This window comes from Delphinapterus leucas, chromosome 8 (assembly GCF_059928025.1).
Source record: "Delphinapterus leucas isolate spDelLeu-1000000601 "Yukka" chromosome 8, BTC_Dleu_Yukka2, whole genome shotgun sequence".
NCBI classification, from domain to species: Eukaryota; Metazoa; Chordata; class Mammalia; order Artiodactyla; family Monodontidae; genus Delphinapterus; species Delphinapterus leucas.
In genome coordinates this window covers 54,485,799-54,513,768 of record NC_143136.1, presented here as the reverse complement: position 1 = coordinate 54,513,768, position 27,970 = coordinate 54,485,799, and the positions used below count along the sequence as shown (strand labels likewise).

General features: G+C 39.6%; 1 protein-coding gene across 1 annotated transcript in view; it reads right to left on the bottom strand.

The window, feature by feature from the left end:
* CCDC141 (coiled-coil domain containing 141) overlaps nt 1-27,970 on the bottom strand; it is a 209,351-nt gene that overhangs the window by 48,533 nt on the left and 132,848 nt on the right. The window contains exons 9-14 of the mRNA XM_089916618.1: nt 20,040-20,199; nt 17,426-17,545; nt 14,897-15,088; nt 8,601-8,780; nt 1,539-1,718; nt 845-970 (exon numbers count right to left, since the gene is read on the bottom strand). Coding sequence (XP_089772744.1) covers nt 845-970; nt 1,539-1,718; nt 8,601-8,780; nt 14,897-15,088; nt 17,426-17,545; nt 20,040-20,199 — 958 coding nt within the window. The remainder of the gene's footprint in view (nt 1-844; nt 971-1,538; nt 1,719-8,600; nt 8,781-14,896; nt 15,089-17,425; nt 17,546-20,039; nt 20,200-27,970) is intronic.

Sequence of the window (27,970 nt, the reverse complement as noted above, 5' to 3'; positions counted from 1 at the left end):
GGGCCACAGTGGTGTGTGTGCTTTTTGTGAGTGGGGGGTGGTTATGTATTACATTAGTTTTGTCTTAAAGGAACATAAATTAGATATTCCCTAAAGGAATCTTCAAACTTCTGTTTAGGGGTTTCTTTAAAGCCAATACTTGCAAAGTAGTGACAAACAGAAACACAGGTATCTTAACTTTGCAGCAAAGCACACGAATCCAGGCAGGAGGATAACGTGACTGGCAAACTTTTTCGGCAGCTGTGTCAAGCTCAGGAATGGCAAGAGGTGGGGGCGGGGGTATGGAATGCACTAGCAATCAGGGCCTGGGAACATGACTCATGGTTTTTTCTCTCACATTCTGAGGGCTCTCTGAGAGGGAGAAAGGGGGAGCACAGCAAAATTCTTGGAATCGTGGTAGGAGCCTGGGGTGCCAGTGGGTGGGCACAATGACATCACAGTGATAATTTCAGGGACAGAGGACAGCAGAACCTCTGTGTCAGAGATTGCCCATCCTTGTTTTGAGATGTCTGAATCGAAAACATGTCTATACCCCTTAGGAAAAGAATTAGAGTAAATATATATGATAAATACATTAATAAGGAACTAATTTAAATTAAAATCATCTAAGATAAGAATATATTAAGGACCTTTTGTAGCCCAAATGTTTGTGTATCATCAAATATAGCACACTGCAGTTAAACAAGAAGAAAAATGTGTTTTTAAAGTGGATTTTTAGACAAGCAATGCTGTTGTTTTTTAAAAATTGTAATTCATCAGACTGTAAAAATTAATTAGGTGAGCATTGACTGAACAGTTTTTAATACTTTTTCATTCACCCAAGGCCATCAATTTGTTTCTTCACCTGGAACCGAGGTTTCATTTCGTTCCATTTTTTCTGTAGACCTAAAATGGTCTGGAGACTCCCTCCAAGGTCAAGTGTAGACACAGGCATAAGTGCTTCCTGAAGAAGTTTTAAGTTGTGAGTAGTCTGAAATAGACATTAGATAGTTATGTATATGTTTTCTTTGATACCACCAGCAAATACGTCATAATCATTCCAGTGATGACATGGTGTGTCATCAAACTTTTCAATTACCATGAAAGCACTCACTACCTAGAGTGAGCCTGTGGTTCTAAACCACCAATGAACAAAAGCACAGGCCCTCTTTTTATTGTGGTAAAATATACATAACAAAATTTACCATTTGAACCATTTTTAAGTGTGCAACTTAGTGGCATTAGTGCATTCATACTGGTGTGCCGCCATTACCACCATCCATCGCCAGAACTTTCTCATCTTCCCAAACAGAACCTCTGTATTGGTTAAACTCTAACTCCCATTTCACCCTACCCTCAGCCCCTGGTAACCTCTATTCTGCTTTCTATCTCTGTGAATTTGACTACTCGAGGTTCCTCACATAAGTGGAATCACAATATTTATCCTTTTGTGTTCGTCTGATTTCACTTATGTTTCCAAGGTCCCTCTATGTTGCAGCATGTGTCAGAATTTCCTTCCCTTTTAAGGCTGAATACTACCCATTTGCCTGTTCCCTCACCTTTCTAAGTTGCTCTTTGAACGCTCCCCATCGCTGTTTCACGGGCTTGCTTGCAGCGGCTTTAAGTTGCCAGGCTATCCGAAGGCGGCTGAGTTCCTCCCTTTCTGCCTTCTGGCTTTGCATAGTGTTCTCCATAATGTGTACTTCATTTTTCACATTTAATATTTCATTTGCTTTTGCCTGTGAAATTAATGATTATATAATGGCTTTTCTTTCCCAAGAAATAGAACATTTTGCATACAACTATTTGAGGAGGCAAACGCTTCATCATAGCCAAAGCAGAACACAGTTCTGATATCAAGACAAGTCTGAAAAGTCTGTGCACAGGCACAGCTGGGCTCTCAGAACCCATAATCTATGCTTGGACGTCAGCTCCCGAGCTCTTCATGACCCCACTGGTGTTTCAGTCCTCTCCTTTAGGATCTGTTCATTTCCTGGGGCTTAAAGGGTGACTGAATGAGCACAGGGATCCAGAAATTTTGAAGTTGAGATTATTTTAATGCATAAGTTTTGAAGTGGATTCCACCTTTTATTTTAACACACATTAGAATACGTCAATATCTGAGTATCAGGGACCATGAGGGGGCAGATTGTTGTGGGTCTGTGTTTCTTTCTAAACTATCCCATTGTATATATTGGGTGGGCCAAAAAGTCCCTTTGGTTTTTAAATAAAACTAAAAGACACATTTTTCATTTTCACCAAGAACGTTATTGAACAACGTATTCACCCTTTTGGTCCACTACCTTCTGCCATTTTTCAGGCAGCTTCATAATTCCGTCTTCCCAAAACTTTTTATCTTTTTGAGCAAAGAACTGTTCCAGGTGCCTTTTACAGTCTTCAAGGGAACTGAAATTTTTTCCATTAAGACAATTTTGTAAAGACCAAAATAAATGGAAATCCGAAGGTGCAATGTCTGGTGAATATGGCGGATGAATCAGAACTTCCCAGCCAAGCTGTGACAGTTTTTGCCTGGTCATCAAAGAAACATGCAGTTTTACATTATCCTGATGGAAGATTATGCGTTTTCTGTTGACTAATTCTGGATGTTTTTCGTCAAGTGCTGCTTTCAGTTGGTCTAACTGGGAGCAGTACTTGTTGGAATTAATCGTTTGGTTTTCCAGAAGGAGCTCATAATGGAGGACTCCCTTCCAATCCCACCATAGACACAACATCACCTTTTCTGGATGAAGACCAGCCTTTGGTGTGGTTCATCTCGCTTGCCCCATGATCTCTTCTGTTCCACATTATTGTACAGTATCCACTTTTCATCACCCGTAAAAATTTGTTTTAAAAATGGAACGTTTTTGTTATGTTTAAGTAGAGAATCGCATGAGGAAATACAGTCAAGAAGGTTTTTTTCACTTAACTTATGTGGAACCCAAACATCAAAACGATTAACATAACCAAGTTGGTGCAAATGATTTTCAACCCTTGATTTGGATATTTTGAGTATGTCGGCTATCTCACATGTGGTATAACGTTGATTGTTCTCAACTAATGTCTAGATTTGATCGCTATCAACTTCAGCTGGTCTACCCGACCATGGTGCAGCGTCCAGCGAGAAATCTCCAGCACAAAACTTCGCAGAACACTTTTGCCATGTTCCATCGGTCACATCACCTTCTCCATACACTGCACAAATCTTTTTTTGTGTTTCAGTTGCGCTTTTACCTTTCTTGAAATAATAGAGCATAATATGCCAAAAATGTTGCTTTTTTTTCCATCTTCAGTATTAAAACGGCTACATAAAAATTCACCAATTTTGATAAGTATTTTTTTAAATGACGCTGATATGACAGCTGTCATATACAATCTAACAAAATTGTTTCAAATGAAGTTAAAGACAACTCAGTGCTACTAGAGCCATCTTACAGAGAAAACCGAACAAACCTTTTGGCCAACTCAATACTACAATTATTTAAAATTTTCCTTGTGAGCAGTTCCTCAAGTTACTCCGTTTTGTGAGAACTGAAATGTACCTCTATATACAGTTGTCCCTTGGTATTCATGGCAGCAGGGTGGGAGGCGGGGACTGGTTCCAGGACTCACCACGGATACCAAAACCAGTGGATGCTCAATTCCCATGGTTGGCCTTCCATATCCGCAGGTTTCAACCAACTGTGGATGGTGTACTATGTTTAGCTCTGAGGTTGGTTGAATCCAGGGATTTGGAAGCAGTGGATATGGAGGGCCAACTGTATCTCTATATTTGTATCTCTATTGTGCACCAGAAGAACAATATCTAAATTCCAAGACTTCTCTTCCCAACTTTCATATGTTCTAGATCTCTGATTTGAAATCCTTTAAACAATGATTTTAAACTACTGGAAATTCAATCAGAGGCAAAAGGATAAGAGAGGTAGAGAGTAAGACAATAGGCTTTTTTTGTGTCAAACATCAAAAAAATGCAGAAGAATATTTGTTTGGCAAAACAGTAATTTTTACTTTGATGGCCAGCTTTTCTCAGTAAATCCTTGAATTTCTAAGGAGCAATTGCACATGAATTTCTACAATGGCAGTGACAGCTGGGTATCTAAAAGTCACGGGACCTTTTAGATTATAGTCAGAAGGTAGTGCCATGAATATGTAACAGGATATTTTAAATCACAGGCCATCTTATTTTAAAATTATTTTAAATGACATTAATATTGCATTTATATTTTTGTATTAATGTAGACATTATAAAGTGTCATTTAATTGAAAAAATACCTGCAGGTGCTAAATGTGACCTCTCCTATGAATTTGGGGATCTAGTAGTAAAATGATGTATTCTGTAATTATGATGAACAAGACACAAATATTATGAAAGGCATTAGACAGCCACAGCAGGCCCTAAAGCAAATCATATTTTAATCTATGCTATAAATAAAGATAGGGTATCTTTCACATATTATTAAGAAAATATTAATCAAAATGTTATATAATACACAACTGAATGTAAACTTGGAATTTGCAGCATGTCAATGACAACTACAATCGGAAGAGTATGCTCTGAATGAAGCCTAGAAAAGAGAGCTATGGTAGGATCTGTTGATGCCTAGCTAGCAGGATTCAAGAAGAGTGATTATGCATTTGGCAAACAAATATTTTGGCCACTCAGAAAGATTAAATAATTTGCCTGAGGTCTAGTTAGTAAACACACTACTCATTCTACTTCTGTATAAGGTCATTGGAAAATTTGCCATAATCTAAACAGGGCACTAAATTATCCATTTTCCATGTAGATTCACACACAATGAGTGGTCTTCTGACATCTTGCTTTTCAGGTATCTTGATAACTGGAAGGCAGTATTCCATGTAGCATTCTTGGTATTCACCACTATAAATTAGTAAATTGGCACTTTCATCAAGATGTCTGCCAGATTTCTGCCCTAAATGAGTTTTTCTGATTGTGATGATTTTTAGATGCACTGAAACATTTTTTTTAATTTCAAGCTTGAAAATCTGAGCCTCGGCAACCCAATCAAGAGCAGAACACTCAGTGGGAAATGCCAGTGGGACTTCTTCCTTCTTAATAACCAAACTGGTTACCACACTTCAGCAATAATGCTTGTTTAAAAGCCTAATGGTCCCAAAGATATGAAGAGGATAAAAATTGTGTTATACTGGCTTTACCAAATGGCTTTACCATTCATATCGCAGAATGTCACTGAACCAATAAAGTTAAGCATTACGTGGACCTTAATTCTCATCAATGAGGAGGAATTTATTTATCATATGACAGTGGTAAGGACCTTGGGGTAAAGTAGCCATGTTTATAATGTCAAGATACAAGACCACCAAGGTATGTAGTAAAATACACACTGTTGCTGGAAACTGTAAATGGACATTTGAATATCATGAAACCTAAGTTTATTTAGACAAAGACACAAAATATAATTTTGAATGGATTCCTGCTACAGATCTTAAATGAAAATCTGACTGTACAATCTTAAACATTCTAAATAAGTAATAAAGGACTTCTGTTTTTGGGTAGGATGGAGTAGCTAGTGGCAGAGCAGTGCTTCTGCCTAGAACAACTAGAAAAGCTGGAATAAATGCAGAAAGCATCTATTTGAAGGCAAAAAGAACTAAATAGGCCAAGACTCCAGAGAAGGAAGAACCTGAGAGTGGTGAGCTCCCCTGTCACCTCTCCTACCCCAGTCAGGGGCATTTCCCAATTCTGTATGCCGACAGGAGGCTGATCATGAGGCTTTACTGGGGAACAGAGAAAACAAAAGAACTTTTGACAGACACTAGTGGGGATGGGGGTTCAAGCACACAGCTCATCTTCATCTCAGAACATTGACAAAATACTGGGACTGAACAGGGCAGTGGATTAAAAAACCCAAGCAAAAGCCTCTGAAATGCAGAGTGGAAGTTTTTCAGCCATCTCCCAAGACTCCCCAAATTGGAGACCTGCCAGGGGGAGAGACCTCAGAGAATGCACCAAGCTCTAACATGAAAACGCTGAGAGCCCAAGGTCAACAGAATAGATGGAGCATTGACAGGACTGTACTCCGGACTCAACTCCACCAGCTCCTGATTGGCTTAAGTGATCTTCAACCAACACCCACCTAAGGAAAGAAGATAACACCATCTGGAACTCCTACAATTTTTTTATACATAATGCTTGGCATTTGATAGATATTCTCTCATCATCCCAAGATAGGACGACAGAGCTGGAAACCGAGAGAAAAAGTAGACAATAGAAACAATTCCAGATCCAGATGTTGGACTTAGCTGACAAACACTTTAAAATACCCATGATTAATACGGTCACGAAAGTATAGGAAAGATGGAGAAAGAGAAGATAAAAAAGGAGAATTTCACTGGCAATATAAATCTAATAAAAAAGAACCAACTGGAAATTCTAAAACTGAAAAATATAATTTCTCAAAAGGAATTTAGCAAGAAAAAGGATAGACAAAAAAAGTGCAGTTTGCAAATATGTAAACTCCCTTATGAGTGCAAATTGGAGAAATACACAATGAAGAGATGGATATAAAGATATACTTAAAAAGAGTAAAAATATTAAAGATAGATAGATATGTTCTAAATGTTCCAAGTAAAAAATAACAATTTTTTTAACAGTAAAGCACCAATATAACATAAGAACATAGGTAAAATACTCAGCAAATTTACTCTGATGCATACGGATAGTATTAGATAAATTAGAATTATTTAATGCATATTTTGTTTCCATATAGATTTAAGAAGACCGGTCTTTAAACAACAAAGTTTGAAACAATGAAGATAAAGAGGAAATTGTAGCTCAAAGTAGATGAGGGTAGTTAGAGCCCAACTCTTCCAAATGAATTCAGGCTCCAGACTGAGATTCATCACATGTCAGAGTACTGAGAAAATTGCAGATGTCAGTCATCTTTGCAAATCTACAGAAAATAGGAGAAGGGCCAGAAAATTAGAGAAAGGAAAATGCCCTGATTTTCAAATGGGGAAAAAGATGGCCTATGTGATTTACCTGTCAGTAAGCTTGACATTGAAAACCAGGGCAATAAAGTCATCATTGATCAAGCAGACTGTGAGCACTTTGGAAAGAACCCTATGATCACTAGGAGTCAAACTAATTTTTGCCAAATTATATTATACAATTGATAGGATACTAGGTAGATAGACCTTCCTTCGAGCAGTGTCTTCCATTATAGACTTAAGAAAAAGTGGTTAAAATAAAGTACTATTGGGAATGTCCATGATTGTTTAAAAGACTGGTTAATCAATTGATTACTTAATGGATTGGGGTAGCAATCTGCCCCTCAGACACTTTTATTAAAGATCTAATTGCAGCCACAAGAGGCTTACTTATTAATATACAGAATTAAACCCAGGAGAGATGGCTAATGCAATAGATAGCAGGCTCAAAATTAGTTTAACAAGATGGAATCATGAGTCAAAACTAACAAAGTGATATAAAATAGGAATAAATATAAAGGTTCACATTTGTATGTAAAAGATAAATAGGCGACATGGATATAAAATGGGAGAGACCTAGCCTGGCAGGGACTGCAATAAAAATGTAATGCAATTGCAGTTTTTCCATCACAGGCATAATATGAACCAACAAAGTGAAATTATTGCTAAAAGTGCTAGTACAACCTTAGGTCTCATTAGTAAAGAATGATGTACACTTTGTACTCTGTGTTGAAGTTGTACTTTACTTCTTGTTTACATGTTATGAATGATATTGACAAATCATGGAAAATTCTGGGAGGAAGGATTAGGATGAAGAAAGAGAGAAAGCTACCTCCTAAATGACAGAAAGGATTTATATCTAGTTCACTGCAGAAAAGACTCAAATTAGATTTTGCAACTGTTTTCAAGGTTTGAAAAACTTTCGTGTGTAAGAGAAATGAAATATGCATACATTTTTCTCCCCCTGTGGAGCTACAAAGGGTTAGAATCAGATATGAAGACAGATTCGACTTAACATTAAAAAATAAAAAACTTTCCTAGCAGCTGGCATTTTCTAACAATAAAATGAACAGTTTCGTAAGGAAGATACTTGAGATATTGAAGGAGAGGTGGATTAACCATCTTTCAAGAATTCTGTGGAGAACTTTATATGGGCCTGAGGTCGATTCTAGGATACTTTACAGATATAACTTAACAACTAAAGTTTAGGGTACATTTCTAAATATAATGGAGCTTTGCTATGAAAAGATCTGGTATTGTAAGAAATTCTTTGAAATAAAGATTCATCCTAGATGTTATCTTTCACCTCTGGAAATCTTGTAAGGATCTTGTTGCATGCTTTCAACATAACTCAGAACTTCTGGGTGATCTTCTGAGGACTCTATGTAATAATAATAATGTTACATTTGGATTATAGTCACTCTTTTTTGTTAATAGATAAACTAGCCTTCATGTGATAAACTCACAAGAGGTCTAGGAGCAAAGAAGCACATAAGTGCTGGGCTTCAGGACTATTCTAGGTTGAATGGAGCTAAAAAGAACTTCCGAAACCAGCACAGCTGAATAACAGACAACTGAACTTTTAAATTTGTGATTCTGACTTTGAAAAGTGATCCTTGAAGAAGGTATGACTCATTTAATGTTATTCTCACCATATTTATTAAATTAAGGAACTTGAGCCCGAGGTCTTGAGTTAAAAAGCTCCTCTTTAAAAACAGCTGCCACTGCTTCTCCACTGAGTCAGAGTGACGCTCAACTTCAGCAACACCCTCTTCCTTTCGCAGGATATCAGTTTGGTAAAACTCCCTTAGGCCCTGACATTGCTCCTCTACCTTAAAAAAAAAAAAAAAGAATATAAATGAAAGTTAAGAACACTTAAAAACATTTTTAAAGAGAAAAATACTAGATTACAATAAAAGCCTATATAAAACTTAATTGGAACCTACATTTCAGAATTCTTTAAATAATTATTAAATATTGTCAACTTACTGAAAAGACATGAAAATCTATTCAGGTTGTTGACAGATCACACTGACTGCTACTGGGTAGTAACTTGACCTGACAAATTTATTATCCAGAAGCCCTATTTACTGTAGCCAAAATCATATTTATGTATTATATATGTGTATGTTTTGCAATTGGAGACAGCTTATGTCAAAGACCAATGTGGTTCCATTTAAAGCTGAGTTTTATAATTCAGGAGAAAGGTAAACATATACAATCAAGGAATACAAATCAGAAAGAAATGTAAGTCAGTGGAAAGTTATTCATAATTAGCAAATCACAATTTGCTTCTCATCAGTGATAAACCAGAACAAAAGAGTACAAATAATTATGAATTTTCTGTACATGTATTTATATTAAACTGCCTCCATGAGCAAATCTTACTGAGGTTCATTACTTCACCTCCCTAGAATTATATTTTCTCATTGGCTAACCAAGGTAAGCAATACTAGATTATTTTAAATCACTCTCTTTGGACAGAGCTTATATAAAATCAGATGTGCCTGCAGAACCAGATCATTTAACTGGGTATTGTAGAAATGGTAGAAAATTTTTGACACAAGTTTTTATGCATTTTGAATAATACTTAATGGCCAATAGGATAAGACTCAAAGAGCTCATAACTACTGAAAGCAATATAAATGGGATAAGAAATTTCAGGCAATGGTTAGTCACTATATTTTCAAGATTTCAATATCATTCTTAATTTAATGAGCCTGCAAAGGGCACTTAGAAACAGAAGTTGTCTCCTCTTTTTCCATAGTCCATTTATTCATGACTGTTTTCCTGATACTTGTTTCCTCAGCCCTGGATAATCTTTCCTCAGTTTTCTGCTCCTACTTAATCCTTCATGAGACAGTTAAAATACTACCTCCTCCATGGAGTCTCCTAAGATTCCGTAGTAAGAATTTAGCAGTTATTTCATTGGGTTCCCAAAGATAATTCTGGGAGAAAGAGAACCAAAAACAGAGTATTACAACACAAAGGCAAGTATGCCCACAGTGTTCTGGGCACACTGAGGAGGGACCACCAGCTCTACATAAAGTAAACAGGCAAGAATTTCCCAAAGGAAGCGACATTTGATCTGTGTCTTTCAGAATTGTCCAGGGTGAGAGGGAACAGGAGAAGGGGGCCCCAGATGGAAGGAATAACACGTGTGAAGGCACAAGTGTGAAACACTGGCTGGTTCAGAGCACGATAAATGATCTTGGTGTGGGTGACGTCCAGATAGCACAACCTGAGTGGTAAGAAAGAAGTGAGAGTGATCATTGTGTTGGCATAAAGCTGTCAGTAGGTTTCAACTCGTTTGCTACTATACTTAACAAATTGTGACACACTCTCGTTAGTTTGAAACAACTGACAGCTATCACAATGACTCGGAATCGGCATGACAGCCATCAGTACTTCAATGGGATAGTATGCTACAGGCGGGGGTGTCAATATCACGCGCTGTCGGTTAAGTGAAGTTCTTAAAAAACTTTAATTCATCCTCCTTTTCCAACTGCTCAAAAAAGCCTCCTTGAATGTAAGTGAGCATGATGTCATTACAGGAATTTCCTTGAATCTGGACTAGTTTCTCGTTTTAAGTGAATTAATGATCAACTTTAATACATTACCCATTTTGGGGTAAAAGTTATAACTTGCTTCATAAATTACATTTGTCACATAACCTGAATTTCAGGAAGTGACATGATCAGATTTGCTTTAGAAGGACCATTTTCTGAAAGGCATAAAGGGGAGAATTATAGGAGGCAGAGAGAACAGGCAGATACAATTTCTTTAAGCTGGGCAAGGGATGATGAGGACCTAAACTGAGAAGGTGATGGTACAAATGAAGAAGGGGAATTCAGAAATCTCTTAGGTTGTCTCTAAAGACAGACATGGGATAGCATGGCGTTTTTTTTTTTTTTTAGATGTTGGGGGTAGGAGTTTATTAATTAATTAATTTATTTTTGTTGTGTTGGGTCTTCGTTTCTGTGCGAGGGCTTTCTCTAGTTGTGGCAAGCGGAGGCCACTCTTCATCACGGTGCGCGGGCCTCTCACTGTCGCGGCCTCTCTTTTTGCGGAGCACAGACTCCAGACGTGCAGGCTCAGTAGTTGTGTCTCACAGGCCCAGTTGCTCCGCAGCATGTGGGATCCTCCCAGACCAGGGCTCGAACCCGTGTCCCCTGCATTAGCAGGCAGATTCTCAAACACTGCGCCACCAGGGAAGCCCCTAGCATGGCCTTTGATGTTTGAAAAAACAAAAGGGAGGAGATTGGGAATTAAACTTCAGCTCTGATGTTTACTACCTGTTTGGTCTTACATACCTAACTTCTCAGAGCCTCAGTTTCCCTCATTTGCAAAGTAGGGATAATAGTAAATAAACATAGGGATATTATAAGGATGAAATGAGATCAGGAATGAAAAGTTCAGGGCCTAGTACAAAAATAACTGCTTATTAAGAAAGGGATCGGAACAGACCTTGAACTTCTACATAGGACTTCTGAAAGACAGTGGGGTCATTAATCCAAGGCCAAAATACAGAAGGAAACACGTTTGAGGAAAAGATAACCAGTTGTGTTTTGTTGAGCTTCTGGAAGCTACAGAATACATAGGTAATTAGTATGATTGGAAGTTGAAAGCATTGGCCTGGAGCTTAGAAGAGCTGGGGTTGAGGAACCAGTTTTGAGTTACTGGGAAATTGAAACTACAGGTGTGTTTGTGGGAGGGTGGGTGATTTTTGTAGGGAACATGTATAGAATGTACAAAAGAGGGAGCACAGGCAAGAACTCTGTAACCCACCACACTTTAGGAACAGAGAACTGAATCAGGAAAAAGAACAGATAAAGAAGTAGACAGGCTAATTTCACTTATGTGAAATATCCAAATAAGGCAAATCTATAGGGACAGAAAGCAGAGTAGTGCTTGCCTGAGGCTGGGGGCAGGGGGGAAGGGTGGTGGAAACCAGGATTGGTGAAAAGTATACCCCAGGTCTCTTTTTGGGGTGATGGAAATATACCAAAACTGGAGTGCCGTGATGGTTACACAACTCTATAAATATACCAAAAATCATTACATCCTAAAATAGGCGAATTTTATGCTGTGTAAATTATACCTCAATAAATCTGTTTAAAGTCAAAGGAGGTGAATGTGAGTAACTGGGTTAAATAAATACAGCAGAGGGATTAAGTGGGATAAAGATTGACCGTTTCACCTGTCAACTGGTAAGTAGTAAGTATAAGCTCATAAGAATGGAGTGAAGAGGTGCAAATGGCAGGATGGAAAAGGGGATAAACCAAATGGCAGTGGGATGAGGATTAGGGAGGATCAGGAAGAAGAAGAAAGAAATGTCATCTTCCCATCCCAAGAGTCCAGTTGTGAATGGAAGGAAAATTACAGAGTGGTAGCCTCAGTGAGGGCAAGACTATTGGGGCAGAACTGTAGACCAAAGAGAAGGAAGCAACAGAAAAAGCAAATTTTTAAGATTAGAGGATGGATGATGAAGCCAGATTCTGAAGGATGTAGGAGCAGACAGGGAGGGACTGATGGCTGATCAGTGCAGCACACATGCAGAAGCTCCACTTTCTTGGTGACAGTGGAGGAAGGGTGAATATGTCAGTGGGTTTGGAAGCTGAAGGAAGTCAAGGCAGTTAAGCTCAATGGACTCATGTTTTTCAGTCACATACAAGGTAAGGGCATAAGCTGACATTTAGGAATGGAAACTGCAGTAAGAAGTTTGAGACTCACTACTGAATGGGCACCAACTAGAGAGCATATGGGGGGCTCAGCTGAGCCAAAGGCCCATAAATTTGTAAGAGCACCAATAAGCACAACTGTATGATTTTCCACAGGAGCGTCTGGAAGCTTGGAAAGAGAAGCTGAGTAAACAGAGTGTTGGAGTGATCTAGTATTGGGAGTTGGCAAGTCAGGGTAGAAGGCAGGGAGTTGAGGACATGGGGAATGGAATGGAATGGAATGGAATAAGCACAAGCTGGTGAGAAAAGAGAGAAAGCCTGAAGGTGTAGGAGATTGACAGACTGAGAGCACTGCCAAGGTGAGGACACAAGGCTCTGCCAGGTAAGAAAATAGATTAAGTGAAAGCTGGGAAGATGAAAGGACATGGGGTCCTTCTTGGGAAAGTTCTGTTTGCAAAGCTAAGGTTCCAGCCCTAGTCCCAAAACTCCTGGTCCCAGAGGCCAGAGGGGGCCATGGAAGTAGGCGCTGAGCTAGAAGCTAAGAAGGTACATTTTTGGCAATGAAGATGCAGAAAACCAAGCACTACTTTGTACCCTCTCCACCATTTCAAGTTGAGACAAAAATGTTCATCGAGGGATTTCCCTGGTGGCGCAGTGGTTAAGCAGCCACCTGCCAAGGCCGGGGACACAGGTTCCAGCCCTGGTCCAGGAAGATCCCACATGCCACAGAGCAACTAAGCCCGTGTGCCACAACTACTGAGCCTGCACTCTAGAGCCTGTGAGCCACAACTACTGAGCCCGCATGCCACAACTACTGAAGCCCGCGTACCTAGAGCCCGTGCTCTGCAACAAGAGAAGCCACCGCAATGAGAAGCCAGCACACCGCAATGAAGAGTAGCCCCAGCTCACTGCAACTAGAGAAAGCCCACATGCAGCAACGCAGACCCAACACAGCCACAAATAAATAAACCAGATTAAAAAAAAAAGATTCTTTCTTTTTTTAAAAAAGTGTTCATTGACAGAACAACCTGTTGGCTATAATACCTCTGCCTAACCCTGAGAGTTCCAGGATAAGAAAAAATTTAAAAAAAGAATCCAGAATAAAGAAAGATGTGGAAAAGGAGGCAGTGGTTCCCTGAGATTTCCAGGGCCCGTGCGTGAGCTTCCTCCAGAGTGGTGAGAACTCAGACCCTTAGAGAACGAGAGCTGGCAGAGGGATGTGGGCAGGCAGGATGTGGTCGTGCGAGGTAAGGGTGAGAGTATTGGGAGGGTGGCGGGAGGATGCTACCTAACTTGGGTTGGCTTTACCCCTGAGTGAGCCTTGATGGCTCTACCTCCCACTCAACCAGCAGCCCCTCCCTGAAAGGAGAGTGAACCACGTGCACCTGGGAGCATTGGGACCAGAGTTAAATGAGGTGGGACTCCAGTGCTTTGCTATGACTGATGTCACCTTCAAGAACCTGTGACCTTTGAGAGATGGAATTCTAGTCTACCAGAGGGAATTTTACAGATTATTTAGTACAAACCAGTCAAAACAATGCCTCAGAAAAAGCTCTCAGAGGAAAATTATTAAAAAGCATCAAACAAGACAGATCTGAGACAGGACCCAACAGCCTATAACTTCCAATTGTGTGGATTTTAAACAAATCACACAAATTGCTTAAGTATTCAAAGAGATTCATGACTTATTTTTAAATAGAAAATGACTTATTTTTAAATAATTTTGTTTTATGTTTAGGATATTGTAAATATTTGTAGGCCAGGGGCTTCCCTGGTGGCGCAGTGGTTGAGAGTCCGCCTGCTGATGCAGGGGACATGGGTTCGTGCCCCGGTCCGGGAAGGTCCCACATGCCGCGGAATGGCTGGGCCCGTGAGCCATGGCCGCTGAGCCTGCGCGTCCGGAGCCTGTGCTCTGCAGTGGGAGAGGCCACAACAGTGAGAGGCCCGCATACCGCAAAAAAAAAAAAATATATATATATATATATATATATTTATTTATTTATTTGCAGGCCATAGTAAAAAGGGTTTCAACACAGCCACCTTGCTTATTTGTCTGTATCTACACATACACACTTGTATTATGTTTTTAGTAAAATAACTTACTCTTTGAGCCTGTGTATGGTGCCTTGGAGAATAAAGGAGCTATAAGTGAGTATGTGCACTGGGGTGGAGGATCTGGAACGATCCACAAGGGTTCTATCCCCTTAGAAAGCAGGAAGATGGGCAGAGGCCATTCTGTCAAAGAGGTCAGCCCATAGGTACCGTACCTCCTCTGATGACTTTAGAAATGCCACATAAGTTTGCAGGACTTGTGACCTGGAGCTGAGGCTTTGGCCAAGTATGTTTAATTCTTCCTCTAGCCACTTAGCTTTAGAAGAAAGCGATGCCACTTCATCAGGTTCAAAATCATTTTTCTCTGTCAAGAGTTTTGCAGCTGCTTCTGATTCATGTGATGTCTCCTATAAAAACAAGGCACAGGAGGTCAGAAGCTGACAGGGGAATCATGAACACTCACATTCCAATACCTTCTGTACAGCCATCTATTACGATTATTAATTGAACTTGTACCAAAACTCTCCTCAATGAAAAAGGCACATATTTTAAAATTCGAAAAGAAAAGGCACCTTAAAATGAAAATGACCTCAAATTATTCTTTCAGTCTATCACCTATACGTCTTATTTAGAACATTCTATTTTCTGTGTCACAAATAGAAGAAAGTTTGTTTAGTAAGAAAGGTTGTAAAACACATTGGCAGAAATGTTTAAAATAATTTAAATAAAATAATTATACATGATGATTGCTTTATGAAATTTACCAGTAGCTCTAGAAAATTCTTAAACTAATTTTGTTATATAAGAGATGACAAGTTTATAGAAATTGTTCACTCATTTTTTGATTTACAAAAAAATGCCATATCAAGTATGCAGTCTTCTTAAAGTCTCCATCTACAACAGTTTTTAAATAAGTGTAGGGAAAATGGCACAGATGAGGTGTGAATAACCTAAAGAGTCAGTGAATTTGACTTGCTAGGGTTGCTCTCCTATGTCTTCTTTTGAGTGCAATTTTTGGCACGTGAAATCTAACCACTGATTCAATGGACGAGTAGGTATTGTAGGCACTATTTACACAACTGCCGCAGAGCTGTGTAAAATTTCACGTGAGACCAAGCTAGGATTCAAGCAAACATGAAAGACAGACGCTCCACTCTCATTTAGAGCAAGGAGGGATTGCTCTCCTACTTGTATTTAATATGCTTCCCAGGTACTCTACTGAATGGAGGTAATTTTAATTTACAGGAGCTGCTCCCAGAGAGCCCTCTGGAAGGAGGAAGTGGAGGAGTTTCTCCCCTTGAAATTTCCTCCTTCCCTCTAAAATTTTTTAAATAAAAAAATGAAGGGACTTCCCTGGTGGCGCAGTGGTTAAGAATCTGCCTGCCAATGCAGGGGACACGGGTTTGATCCCTGGTCCGGGAAGATCCCACATGCCACAGAGCAACTAAGCCCGTGCGCCACAACTACTGAGCCTGTGCTCTAGAGCCCTCGAGCCACAACTACTGAGCCTGCATGCCACAACTACTGAAGCCCTTGCTCCTAGAGCCCGTGCCCTGCAACAAAGAAGCCACCGCAATGAGAGGCCCACACACCGCAAGGAAGAGTAGCCTCCGCCCACTGCAACTAGAGAAAGCCCGTGCACAACAACGAAGACCCAACGCAGCCAAAAATAAATAAATAAAGAAATTTATAAAAAAAGAAAAAAGTACTTCTCTAAATAAAATATATGAGGCTTTCTTTTTTAAAAAAATGAACTTGAGTTCAGGCATGCATTTCATTTTAGACATTTAAAAAAATGAATTAAAAACAGCCCATTAATAATTGGTTCATCTGTGAGTTTCAGGTGGCAGTGCTGTCTGTGAAGGAGACTCTTGGATAAATTAGGAGTTTTGGATTAACATATATGCACTACTATATATAAAATAGATAATCAAGAAGGACCTACTGTATAGCACAGGGAATTCTACTCAATATTCTGTAATACCTATATGGAAAAAGAATCTGAGAAAGAATGGATATATGTATACGTATAACTGAATCACTTTGCTGTATACCTGAAACTAAGACAACACTGTAAATCAACTGTAGCCCAATATAAAATAAAAATTAAATTAAAAAAAAAGAAATGATTGAATAGCGAGGCTGTTTCCTAGAGACCTGGGCACTTGCCTCACCTTCCTAACCACCTGCTGGGGCAGGCAGGGACTTCATGAAGGTTTGGAGCTGCTAGCAGGAATGTCTGAACCTAAGTCCCATGTGAAAGGGGTGAGAGGGTGCTAGAGAAGGTGCCAGGCAGAGGAGGGGGCAGTTTCTGTCTCTAAACATTGGGTGTGCAAACAACATTGTGATTTTTTTGCCTCCTGGAATCTAGCACTGATGCATGTTGCTCTTGGTAATTTTCTCTTGCAACTTACTCTAGCAGAAAATCACAAATAGCCTTGAAGAGGCGCTCTCCCAGCCTCAAGGAGCTGCTAACATCTCCTAGGCTAGGAAAGAGGGCCAAATGAGTGTTTAGCACCAGGCTATAATGCTGAGCTTCCGTGAGCTCAAACGCCCTAATAAATGCACCTGTAAATATACTTTAGATACACATAATGGTAGCTGTTTTTAAGTCATTATCTGCCAGAAGGCTAATTTAGAATTGCAGCCCTCAAGGGAGTTAGGATTAAGTTTTATAGCTACTGAAAATAAAGAAAAATCATATTTACAAAACCATAACCATAATAATAACTCATTTTATTTACCTTAGCTTGTTTATCTAGTTCCAGATATGTACTCAAAATCTTCTCTGATTCAGAAAGGCTGGAACCGACATCCATTGCATTAGAAATTACTGGGCTGATTTTCTGAATGGACATTTCCACCTTTAGGAATAAAGAATATATTGCACCCTTAATAATATATATTGGCATATATGTATGCATATGTGTAGAGGAGATAAATATTACTCTCTACATTCCCATTATACTTTAAATGTATATCAATTTTAATCTAAAAATAGTTTAATATTTCAGTATTTCTTACTTAAATTCATAATGCTGCTCTTCATATGAGGTAATACTACTGACTCACCAATAGAGGATATATGTTTACAGATATTTCCTTTATTAACAGCGATGAGATGTAGGCAATAATCCACATTCTCTAAGAATTTATTATCTATATTACGTAGAAAGGATAATTCACTTGTCAACACATCAATAGAAATGAATTTTTCTGGTGCATTAAGTCATGATCATACACTGTACACTGAAAGGGGCCCGATTTACAGGTATATTTTGAAGCAGAGGTCCAGCATAGGTATTAGATCACTTTATGGATTACTATATTTAGGGCTGAGGGGCCCCGGGACAGCACCACATGCTGTACATGTAATAACAAAACACAGAAACACGCTTAGGCATTTAATGATGAACGTGGGGGATTATGATTTGATCTTCAATACACATGAATTAGTGAATACAGTGAGCTTTAAGGGGTTCTATTCAATTCAAGTTACTGCCTTGCTCTGACTAGAGTTCATACTTCCCAAAGTCAAATTGGATCTGACTTGGCAGTAGCCACACAAGCAACAGCAGCTGTTTGAGTTTCTACTGTGTTTTCCACCACCACCAAATTCGCTTGAATCTCAAGCTCCAGAGAATGCAGCACTACAGCTGCCGCCATGTTTGTAATCTCCCTGGACCCAGGCATCAGAACAAGGTTCAAATTCCCATCTCTGGATCAATAACAGGCGAGGAGCCAATTTAGATAGAGACTTGGTTATTTAATGACCTCTCCTGTGAAGTCTATTAATTCTACTTGTGTAAGTCAGGTATATAAGTCCATTGTAGCAAATGAAAAAACATCATTGAAAATTTGAGACCCAGACTTTACAACATGGTTCATTAGCATTAATGTAATTGAGACATTACTAGTTTTTGCTATAACCCCATCTACAGACAAGTAATTTTCTTTTAAATTTATTTATTTTATTTATTATTTATTTTTGGCTGCCTGGGGTCTTCGTTGCTGCGCGTGGGCTTTCTCTAGTTGCAGCGAGCGGGGGCTACTCTTCATTGCGGTGCGCGGGCTTCTCATTATTGTGGCTTCTCTTGTGCAGGATAGGCTCTAGGCTCACGGGCTTCAGTAGTTGTGGCACAAGGGCTCAGTAGTTGTGGTTCACAGGCTTAGTTGCTCCGAGGCATGCGGGATCTACCCAGACCTGGGCTTGAACCCATGTCCTCTGCATTGGCAGGTGGATTCTTAACCACTGCGCCACCAGGGAAGCCCCCAGACAAGTAATTTTTTATTTAGTCAAATAGTAGCTGCCTGGTTTTATTCCTCTTTGAAAATGGGAAATAAAATTCTTCAAACCACTATATTCACTTTGTAGAAAGGATTTTCACACATATGGTTTTATTCAGAGTGGCCATGTCCTTTGCATTGTCTTGGTTCAATAAATTATGATAATGGCAATTTATTCCTGGAACCCCTAAAACTCATCATTTTTGGTATCTACCTGCTGTTCTTGTGTTGTGTGGTGCCATGTTAACCAAAATGTGCATATTGGAATCATGCACAGAATCATGTAAATCAAAGAGGACACAATCACAATATACACATGGTTCAATTAACACAGTTCTGTGCAAAGTGAGAACTGCCTTTGTGTAAACATGTTCTGGGCTGGGAGGCAGGGAGGATGCAACTTCTAGTTTTGGCAACCTGGGGCAGGGATGGTTGATGAGCAGTAGTGAATTACAACTTCATTCTGTTTGAATATAAAGCCTAATGTGGGATGAAGGGAATCCTAAGGAGACACACCCCTATCCTCCCACCGTGCCCACATGCTGCAGTTCCCATACCATCATCTATTATCACCAGGTAAGGAGCTGCATCTAAATAGTAGCTTATGCATAAAATAGATAACCAACAAGGATCTACTCTATAGCACAGGGAACTATACTCCACATTATGTAAAAACCTTTAATGGAAAAGAATCTGAAAAAGAGTATATATACATATATATAAAACTGAGGGCTTCCCTGGTGGCGCAGTGGTTGAGAGTCTGCCTGCCGATGCAGGGGACACGGGTTCGTGCCCCGGGCCGGGAAGATCCCACATGCCGCGGAGCGGCTGGGCCCGTGAGCCATGGCCGCTGGGCCTGCGCATCCGGAGCCTGTGCTCCGCAACGGGAGAGGCCACGGCAGTGAGAGGCCCGCGTACCACAAAAAAAAAAAAAACTGAATCGCTGTGCTGTACACCTGAAATTTACATATCATAAGTCAACTATACTTCAATGAAAAATTAAAAATAAAAACACTTATGCAAACCAAGAAATAAATAGTAGCTTAAGGAGGACACATTTTATGAAATTACCTTTCTTAAATAGCCCTCCACTGAGGCTGTTAATTGCTGTCTATTAAGAGCAAATTCCCTGTGCGCTGAACACTGTTCAGTCAGATGATCAACTCGCCTCTTGATGCATCCCATCATCTCACGGACACCGGTCACCCGAGAGCTGAATGGAACAAGCCAGCTATTAGTTCACTCCACCCTCATAGAGAGGCCCCAGGAACAGGGAACATTTGAAAATGAACCTTTCATGATAAGTATGACTTGATAAAAGTTACTAAGCTTCAGACTTTAGGATAATAGAAGTTAAGAAGCTGTAGTCCTGGTACAGCAGAGACCAAAACCAAATTATGTTGTTTTGTTTAAGTCAGTCAGTCCCGAGGGAAAAGATGAGTTATGGGTTTTTGTAACCAGGTCTAATCTTCTCTTCTAAAGGTTCACTTTTAATATTTCTTTAAGATATTCTGAGAAGCTTACGGCAAAAAACACAGTATGTTTGCCAAGAGTTTTCCTGGGGCTGTTATTTAAAAGCTTCATTTATCTAAAGATGCTCTTTGAATAGAAGTGTAGATCAGCCAATTAACAAAACACTGAATGATCCAATAGGGTAAAATATTTATGTAACACTAAGGTCCTTGTTCTGGATACTTACGAACGCTCAAGGCTGTAATCATTAGGTGAAAACCAAGGTATCACCAACAATGAGGAATCTGATGCACTTGTTCATAAAAAGAAACCAAGCCTCACACTGTCATTTTGTACCTGTGCTGGCCTCATGAGAAAATGAAAAGTGTGACATGACAGCTCATAAAATGAAAATGTCTTTAAAACAACAAATGAACTTTGAGTTGGACCCCATTTGCTGTGGTCTAAAGACACATTAGCAAGTTTCCTAACCATTTCCAACATAGGCTTACTAGCAATGCAAGACAATGAAAGGACATTGCTGATCCAGTGAGCACTTTAAAGTTTTTCAACCTACCCCTGAGATAGAGCCTCTCCCAGCATATAAGAAGTTGAAGTCTTTAATTTCCTATCAGTCATTTCCTTCCAATACTCATAAAGATGAGCTGATAACTCTTACATTTAATTACCCAGAGCTTTAAAAGATCTTGGAACAAGATACAGATTTCAGTAGTTTTACCTCAAAAAATTAATTTATGACTCTGTAAAAATGAATTGAATTAGTAACGAAATGAGGGCAGGATCCCAACTGCCTGAGAGGGAACGGAACTTCACAGGAATGACAATGAGGCTGCCAAAGAGTTTAGAGGTCATCAGGCGGCTTGAGAATCTTGTTGAATGCACATGGGATTCAAGTGTGTCCTGTGGGACCACCGGAGTCCCAGAGAAGTTTAACTGGAGGGGAAATCTTATTCCTGACGCCTAAGGTCCCACAGTCATTACACTTGAAACAACTTGCTTCGCATTTTAATAACTCAGAGACAGTGAAGAGTATAATCAAGAAATCAGGAGAGTTTAGCAAATAATCCTTGTACTTATATCCACAAATTCTGTAAAAATATTATATTGGTAACAGTAATCATATTTTAACTACATTTTAGACTTTGCATGCTAAAAAGGCACTTAAAAGCCCCGTTGTCCTATATGTTATGATTTTTCTGTAGAACATGCAAATTTGGAATGAGAAAGATAAATAAAAAAGAAAAGGTGAATAAGCACTGTGGAAAATAGGTACAGAGAATAAAGCTTGCCATAGTAAATGGGTAAACATTTTCTAAAAATAATCCACTTACTGTGACAAGGAACCATTTTTAATGTTTTAAGTAATCTCTTCTAATTCTCATAACTACCCGATGATCTGGCTATAACTGTTATCTCTGCTTTGCAGATGAGCAAAGTGAGGTACAGAAATGCTCAGTAACTTGCCCAGGTCACATTTATTAAATGGCAGGGCTGGGATTTGAACCTATTCATCTGATCCCAGAGTCCACACTCTTTACCACCTCATAGTACCTTTTCTGGGTCCATGACACATGACGGGGGTTGGGGGGGAGTATTCTAAAATTTCACTTTCCCTTGCACTCAGTGTTGATGGAAACAGGATTAGCCCGGCTGGCACGCTCTTCTGAAATTGCCTGGCTTCTCCAGGTAATGAAATGTCTGTCTGTAGTTTGCAAAGTGACCACTAGAGGGGCACGATATCTTATTCAAATTCACATCTTGAAGGCCCCTCCAGCACAGAAAATGGAAACGGGGAAACAAAAACAAATCAAGCATTCCTTCCGTAAAAATATTGCTCTTTAGCAACTCACAATTTTAATTTAGATGAATCACAACGAGCCAAACAGGATCTCTTGCTGTCTTTGGATGGATCATTCATTTTTAATTTTCCAATGACCTACGAGATTAGTCTTATTTTGTGGTGATTTATGTCTTATCCTGTATATCTATTGCATTATAAATTAAGGGAAAATACAACATTCTTTTCATTCATTTATCCTCTGTAGCCCTGAGCTACATAGCCTTGTAAGAAGCAGATCAATGCGTATTTTCAAATTAAATAAAGTACACTTTGATCAATATTTAAGGTAAGACAAGACACAGATTTAAGGAAAAAGAACATATGCACAGATAGTTACTGCATTAAAAATGTCACTAGTAACGGTTTCTAATTGTTTTTGAACAAAGATGACTTTGCGGGCTTCCCTGGTGGCACAGTGGTTGAGAGTCCGCCTGCCGATGCAGGGGACACGGGTTCGTGCCCCGGTCCGGGAAGATCCCACATGCCGCGGAGCGGCTGGGCCCGTGAGCCATGGCCGCTGAGCCTGCGCGTCCGGAGTCTGTGCTCCGCAACGGGAGAGGCCACAACAGTGAGAGGCCCGCGTACCGCAAAAAAAAAAAAAAGATGACTTTGCCCGGTTATAGAAGTTTTAGGCTATCCAAAGACTGTCCAATTTCTTCTTCGATGATTTAGGATTCATAGTTAGGTTGACTGGTACTTCCCTCCACTGTTTCAAGCCTTATAGGGACAGACTGAATTGCCTGTCCCATGTGCATTCCCTTCTTATTTGTGGCTTAGACCGCATCCTTAGTACAAGAAGTTCTCAATTATCTTGCTTACCCTAGCCAGCTTCTATTTTCCTCTGTCCTCAGCTAGATCATCTCTGTCTGATCAGGCATTAATCCCTTCCTTCTACCTGATTCCCAGTTGGAGTATATCTGTCACACTCCTAACCCCAGGGCCTCTCCCTCTCCATTCCTCCTTGGTGAAAACCTAGTCTGCAGCTTACAACCAGCCCTATTCTATCATTTTCAGTTGGAAACTTGAAACACTGATTCCAGACATTTGTTCTGAACATTCCAAAACATTTTAAAACATGTATAGCACGCATATTGCCAATTTCCTCAGAGCCTGAAATGCGGATGGTTTGATCAAAGGAAAAATATGACCTCACACTCTGCCAGCAATTCTTACATTAACTGAAAATAAATTAATAGAATTCCATCAGCCACCCAGAAATGAGTCCTATTACTTCACAGTAATATTAAATAAATGATGGGACAAGAACTGGGGACGGATAACAGAAACTTGGTTGACGGGAGTGCCCGGGCATTTTGTTCTGACTCTGATGAAGCTGCATTGCTCATGTGCTGCCTGATGGGGTGGGAGAGGAGCTACCAGTGGACCAGCTTTCTAGGCCTAACGATCTGTGGCTCTGTAACTTGCACTGGAAATACTGCTTGATCTTTGGGCTGCCTGTCTATGAATGGATTAGATGGTTCCTGCCTGTAGTATGAGCATGGGGTACATCAGATTATTCCTGACATTGACTTTGACTTCTTCAAGCATCACAGATACTCTGGAGTGACAGACTGTGAAGGTTTCTTTAGACATTTGTTAGAAACTCCATCATGGGAGTATTTTCTCCCCTATTCATTGAGCCAGGAGAGCGGAGGGAAGGGGGAAAGAAAAATGATTGATTTTTTTTTTTCCCTCCCAGAGAGCAGAGACATATTGACTTCTGGCTCAAAAATAGACTGTTACATTTGCTCTATGGAAGCGGTTGCCCTGTCTTTGCATCTGTTACAAACCAGGGCTGCGAGAAGAGAGTAAATCCCAATGTTAATGTGTTCTAATGATTCTTTCCTGAGAGCAGCAAGTTGCTTTCAAACCTTTCATAAATTACTATCGGGAGCCCATCTGGATTAGCAGCTGAACCAGATGCTAAGCACGCGCCAGCTCACTCTATCTCATCAGAAGGGATCAGCTGATCATTTTTTTCTTTCTGTCTATGGACAAATTATACTTTGAAAATGGGAAAAAATATCTTCCTTATCTCTGGACAGGAACGCTTCATGTTTATCATCTCTATTTTGGAGGAAAGAATCGCCACCATCTAGTTTTCATCCCTACGTTGAAAAAGTGCCATTCGAACTGTGGAAGTGATATGTATGTTTTTACAATAATTTTTTTCTGACTTAAGTTGTACACATTGAGAATCACTGCCCACCAAACATATCACACCCACATGTATCTCTTGTATACACATGACAATAAAGAAACAGCAAGTAGTAAGTGGGGCTGAAACTACAGGGTTCCTGGGTTCTGGTCCAGATCCATGCAGAGATGCCCACATGTTCCACTCCTATGAGGCCAGAGAGACCAAAACATGTCCTACATGAAGGGTCCCATAGCTGGGATTCTCCCTGAAATCAGTAACAGGGATGGGATTCTCCCTCTTGTAAAAGGAGTTTGAAAAACGCTATAGCTCACTGCTGCTGAAGCCAAGGAATCAGACATAGCAGAGCAGTCAGGAACCCCGACTGTGCCCCAACCTGGATTTCTGGCTGCACCTCTGAGAGCCCCAGTAGCTCTATGGGAGCTCGGGTGACCCTGATCAAATAGCAGAAGACTGATTCTGGACAGGAGACCCTGTGAGTTCAGGTGGAAGTCATTGCAAAGCTGCTAAGGAGGAAAAAAAAAAAGAGTAGAGAACAAAGCAAGGAAAATAAAGCTGAAGAACAAACACTTCCCATCCAGAAGGACAATCTAAAATTTCAAAACACATGAGGAAAATGAATCCTAAGAAAAGACACTCAACAATCAAGAGCTAAATGTGCTCTACCGGAAATGAAAATAAGTAGAGCAATCTGAAAGTGACTTTATAAATATGTTTCACATCACCAGAAAGATAAAGGAAAAATGAGCACCCATAATAAAGAAACAAGAAACTCTGAAGCAAAAGCAGTCAGAAGTAAAACAAAATTGGATAGGAAAAAGAATGAGTTAGGAATCCTAGAAATGAAAACAGTATAGTTATGAAAACAAACAAAGGAATTCAATGGCTGAAAACAAAGGGAAAATTAACAAAAGAGAAAACTCAATATGAGGGATTCATTGGGAACGCAGTGCGAAGAGATAGAGGAATGAAAAATATGAAAGATAGTTCAGACATCTAAGACAGACTGGGAGCCTCCAACATTCTTCTACTGGGAGTTACAGGAGGAGAGAAAAGAGAGAAAAACAGAAAATCAATATTTAAATTGCTGAACATTTTCCCTGATTGATGACATAAATCCTCACATAAAAGGGGCACAGTAAGAGCTAACCAGACAAATATTCTCTTTTGAGGTAACTTAGAAGATATAAAAATACATTTTAATGTATTTCCTCCCAAAAAGTTTTTCCCTTGGCAGTCCTTTCCACCCCTTCCCCTCCAAAGTTAGTAAGATGCCATATACGTGATTTGGATCCTACTTTATCCTCTTAACATTTTATTGTGAGGATACTCTCTGTCTTCGAATATTCCTCAAAAACACTCTTCTGATATTGGCTTAGATTATTCCATACTGTGCTTGCCCTTAAACTATTGGAACAGTTTCCTATTTTCTGAAAATATTTAGGTGGTTTTCAGGTTTGCACTATTATAAACAACACTGTAATGAGCAGTTTATTCATATATTTGTCCACTCACATCTCTTCCTCTCTTCTTTCTGGTGTTCTTTCCTCTCTAAGCCCTCTCATTGGAGAGTACTCCCCCTCAGCTGTCCAAGGCACAGATTTCTGCCCCCTTAGTCAGGCTTCCTCCGTAGACCCTGCAGTTTCAGACCTTCTTACTCTGGGATCCTTGCTATTTCACATCACATCATCAGTATCATAAATGAATAAATTCATATTGCAATGAGTGACTCCTAGATATTTTACAAGAACCTAATCGAATTAGTCCTGCATTTAATAGAAAGGGTAAACTTTGGGTGCATTCCATACTAAGAGTTTCAGAATTATACAAGCCTTAACAATGGTAACAGATTCAGATCGCAATTATGACATTTACTCAACCCCTAAAGAGAACAACTTAATACAAACATGAAAATATTTGGAAAGTGGCTGAGTTAACACTGTCATAACTCAACTTTGCAATTTCCTAAATTTCAGTATCTGATATTTACCATCTAAATATATCATCAAACTTTTTTAAGAAAAGTTATTTTAAGTTCTTAAATGCTTGGTAGAATTCCTACAAAATGTGACAATAGATGACTCTGATACAAAGGGATTTCTGATTTTGTTTCTTTGTTTTGTTTTATGTTGTTGGAGGGTGGGGATTATTTTTGTTTGTTTTCCACGTAAGATCTTTTAAAATATTTTTGCTATGACATAAATTTTCCTTTATGCCACACCAGCCCCTTAACATTTCAAATCAAGTCACCTAGCATGTAAATACTGAGATAAGGAGCATAAAAGAGGCTTCCTACATGGTTGACCTTGAAGGCTGACCTCAAGTTGATGTCATGGTCTGGATGGGGAGATGATGCTGTCACAAGTCAAACAACTAAGAAATGAGTCAGAACACCACAGAGGAAAAAGTGAGATAGAGCTGACAAATACAAAGGAATTAAAAAACTATTGTGTGGTGGGTATTGATTAGGTTCATCCTGGCTGGAACATGTAGACCCTTCACCCATCTTGGATTATCAAATTCAACAATGGTCTTCTCAAGTCTCACTCCTTCACTTGACCCATCCTGGTCACAGGAGCTTGGGATTGTGTCTCTCTTCTCTGAAGATGTGGCCCTAACACCCACTGTCCCAAGGGCTTCCTCAGACCTAGATCACACTCCCTTGACATGTCATTCCCTTACTGGCCGTTAATAAGGTTCTGAAGACTCAGGGCCAGGTTTATGTATCTTTGACTATCCTTGAAGCCCAGCGCTGGTATGTCATATGGATGCTCAATAATGTTTTAAATAAACAGAAAGAAAGAAAAACTTTGCAGGGAAGGTGAGACTTGAGTTGAAATTAGAAGATAGATGCAGCACATTTTAAGTGTGTTAAAATGAAAAAAAAAATCCACATTCACTAAGTGGTCAGCCTCCTTGCTAATGACTGAAGTTGAAAGAAAGGAGACAGAGCTAGCAACCTAACAGAGCAGCTCAGATCTGCAATCACTCCACCCCTTACCACTGTGTGACAGGTAGTAGGTAAGTTATTTGAACCTCTCTGAGTCCCAGCTTCTACACCTGCAAAACAGGGACAATGGTAATAGAAGTATCTGTATAACAGGGTGGCTTGAGGATAAAATTTGTTAATGTAGGTAAAGCACACAAGCGTTGCTTTTATTGCCAACAAGCACTTGGACATAGTCTAACTCCCACCTAACTATTTTATCTTGTCTTATGCCTTTTCCCCTTGTCATGCTCTCCTCCAGCCACACTGTCCTTCTTTCTGCTACACCTTTGCTGTTGTTCTGCCAGGTCCACTCATCTCCCAGCCATTTGCATGGTAGCTCCTCTCCTTAATCTTTCCCCGACTACAATGTCTAAAATGGTCCCCTCCCCACAGTCACTCTCTAGCCTATTTCACTTTTTATTTTTTTCATAGTTCTCATTGCTGTGTAAGTGCATCTCATCTGTTGATTTATTTGTTGGTTGATTGCTTCTTCCCATCAGAATATAAACAGCATGAGGGCAGGCACTTCACCTATCACATTA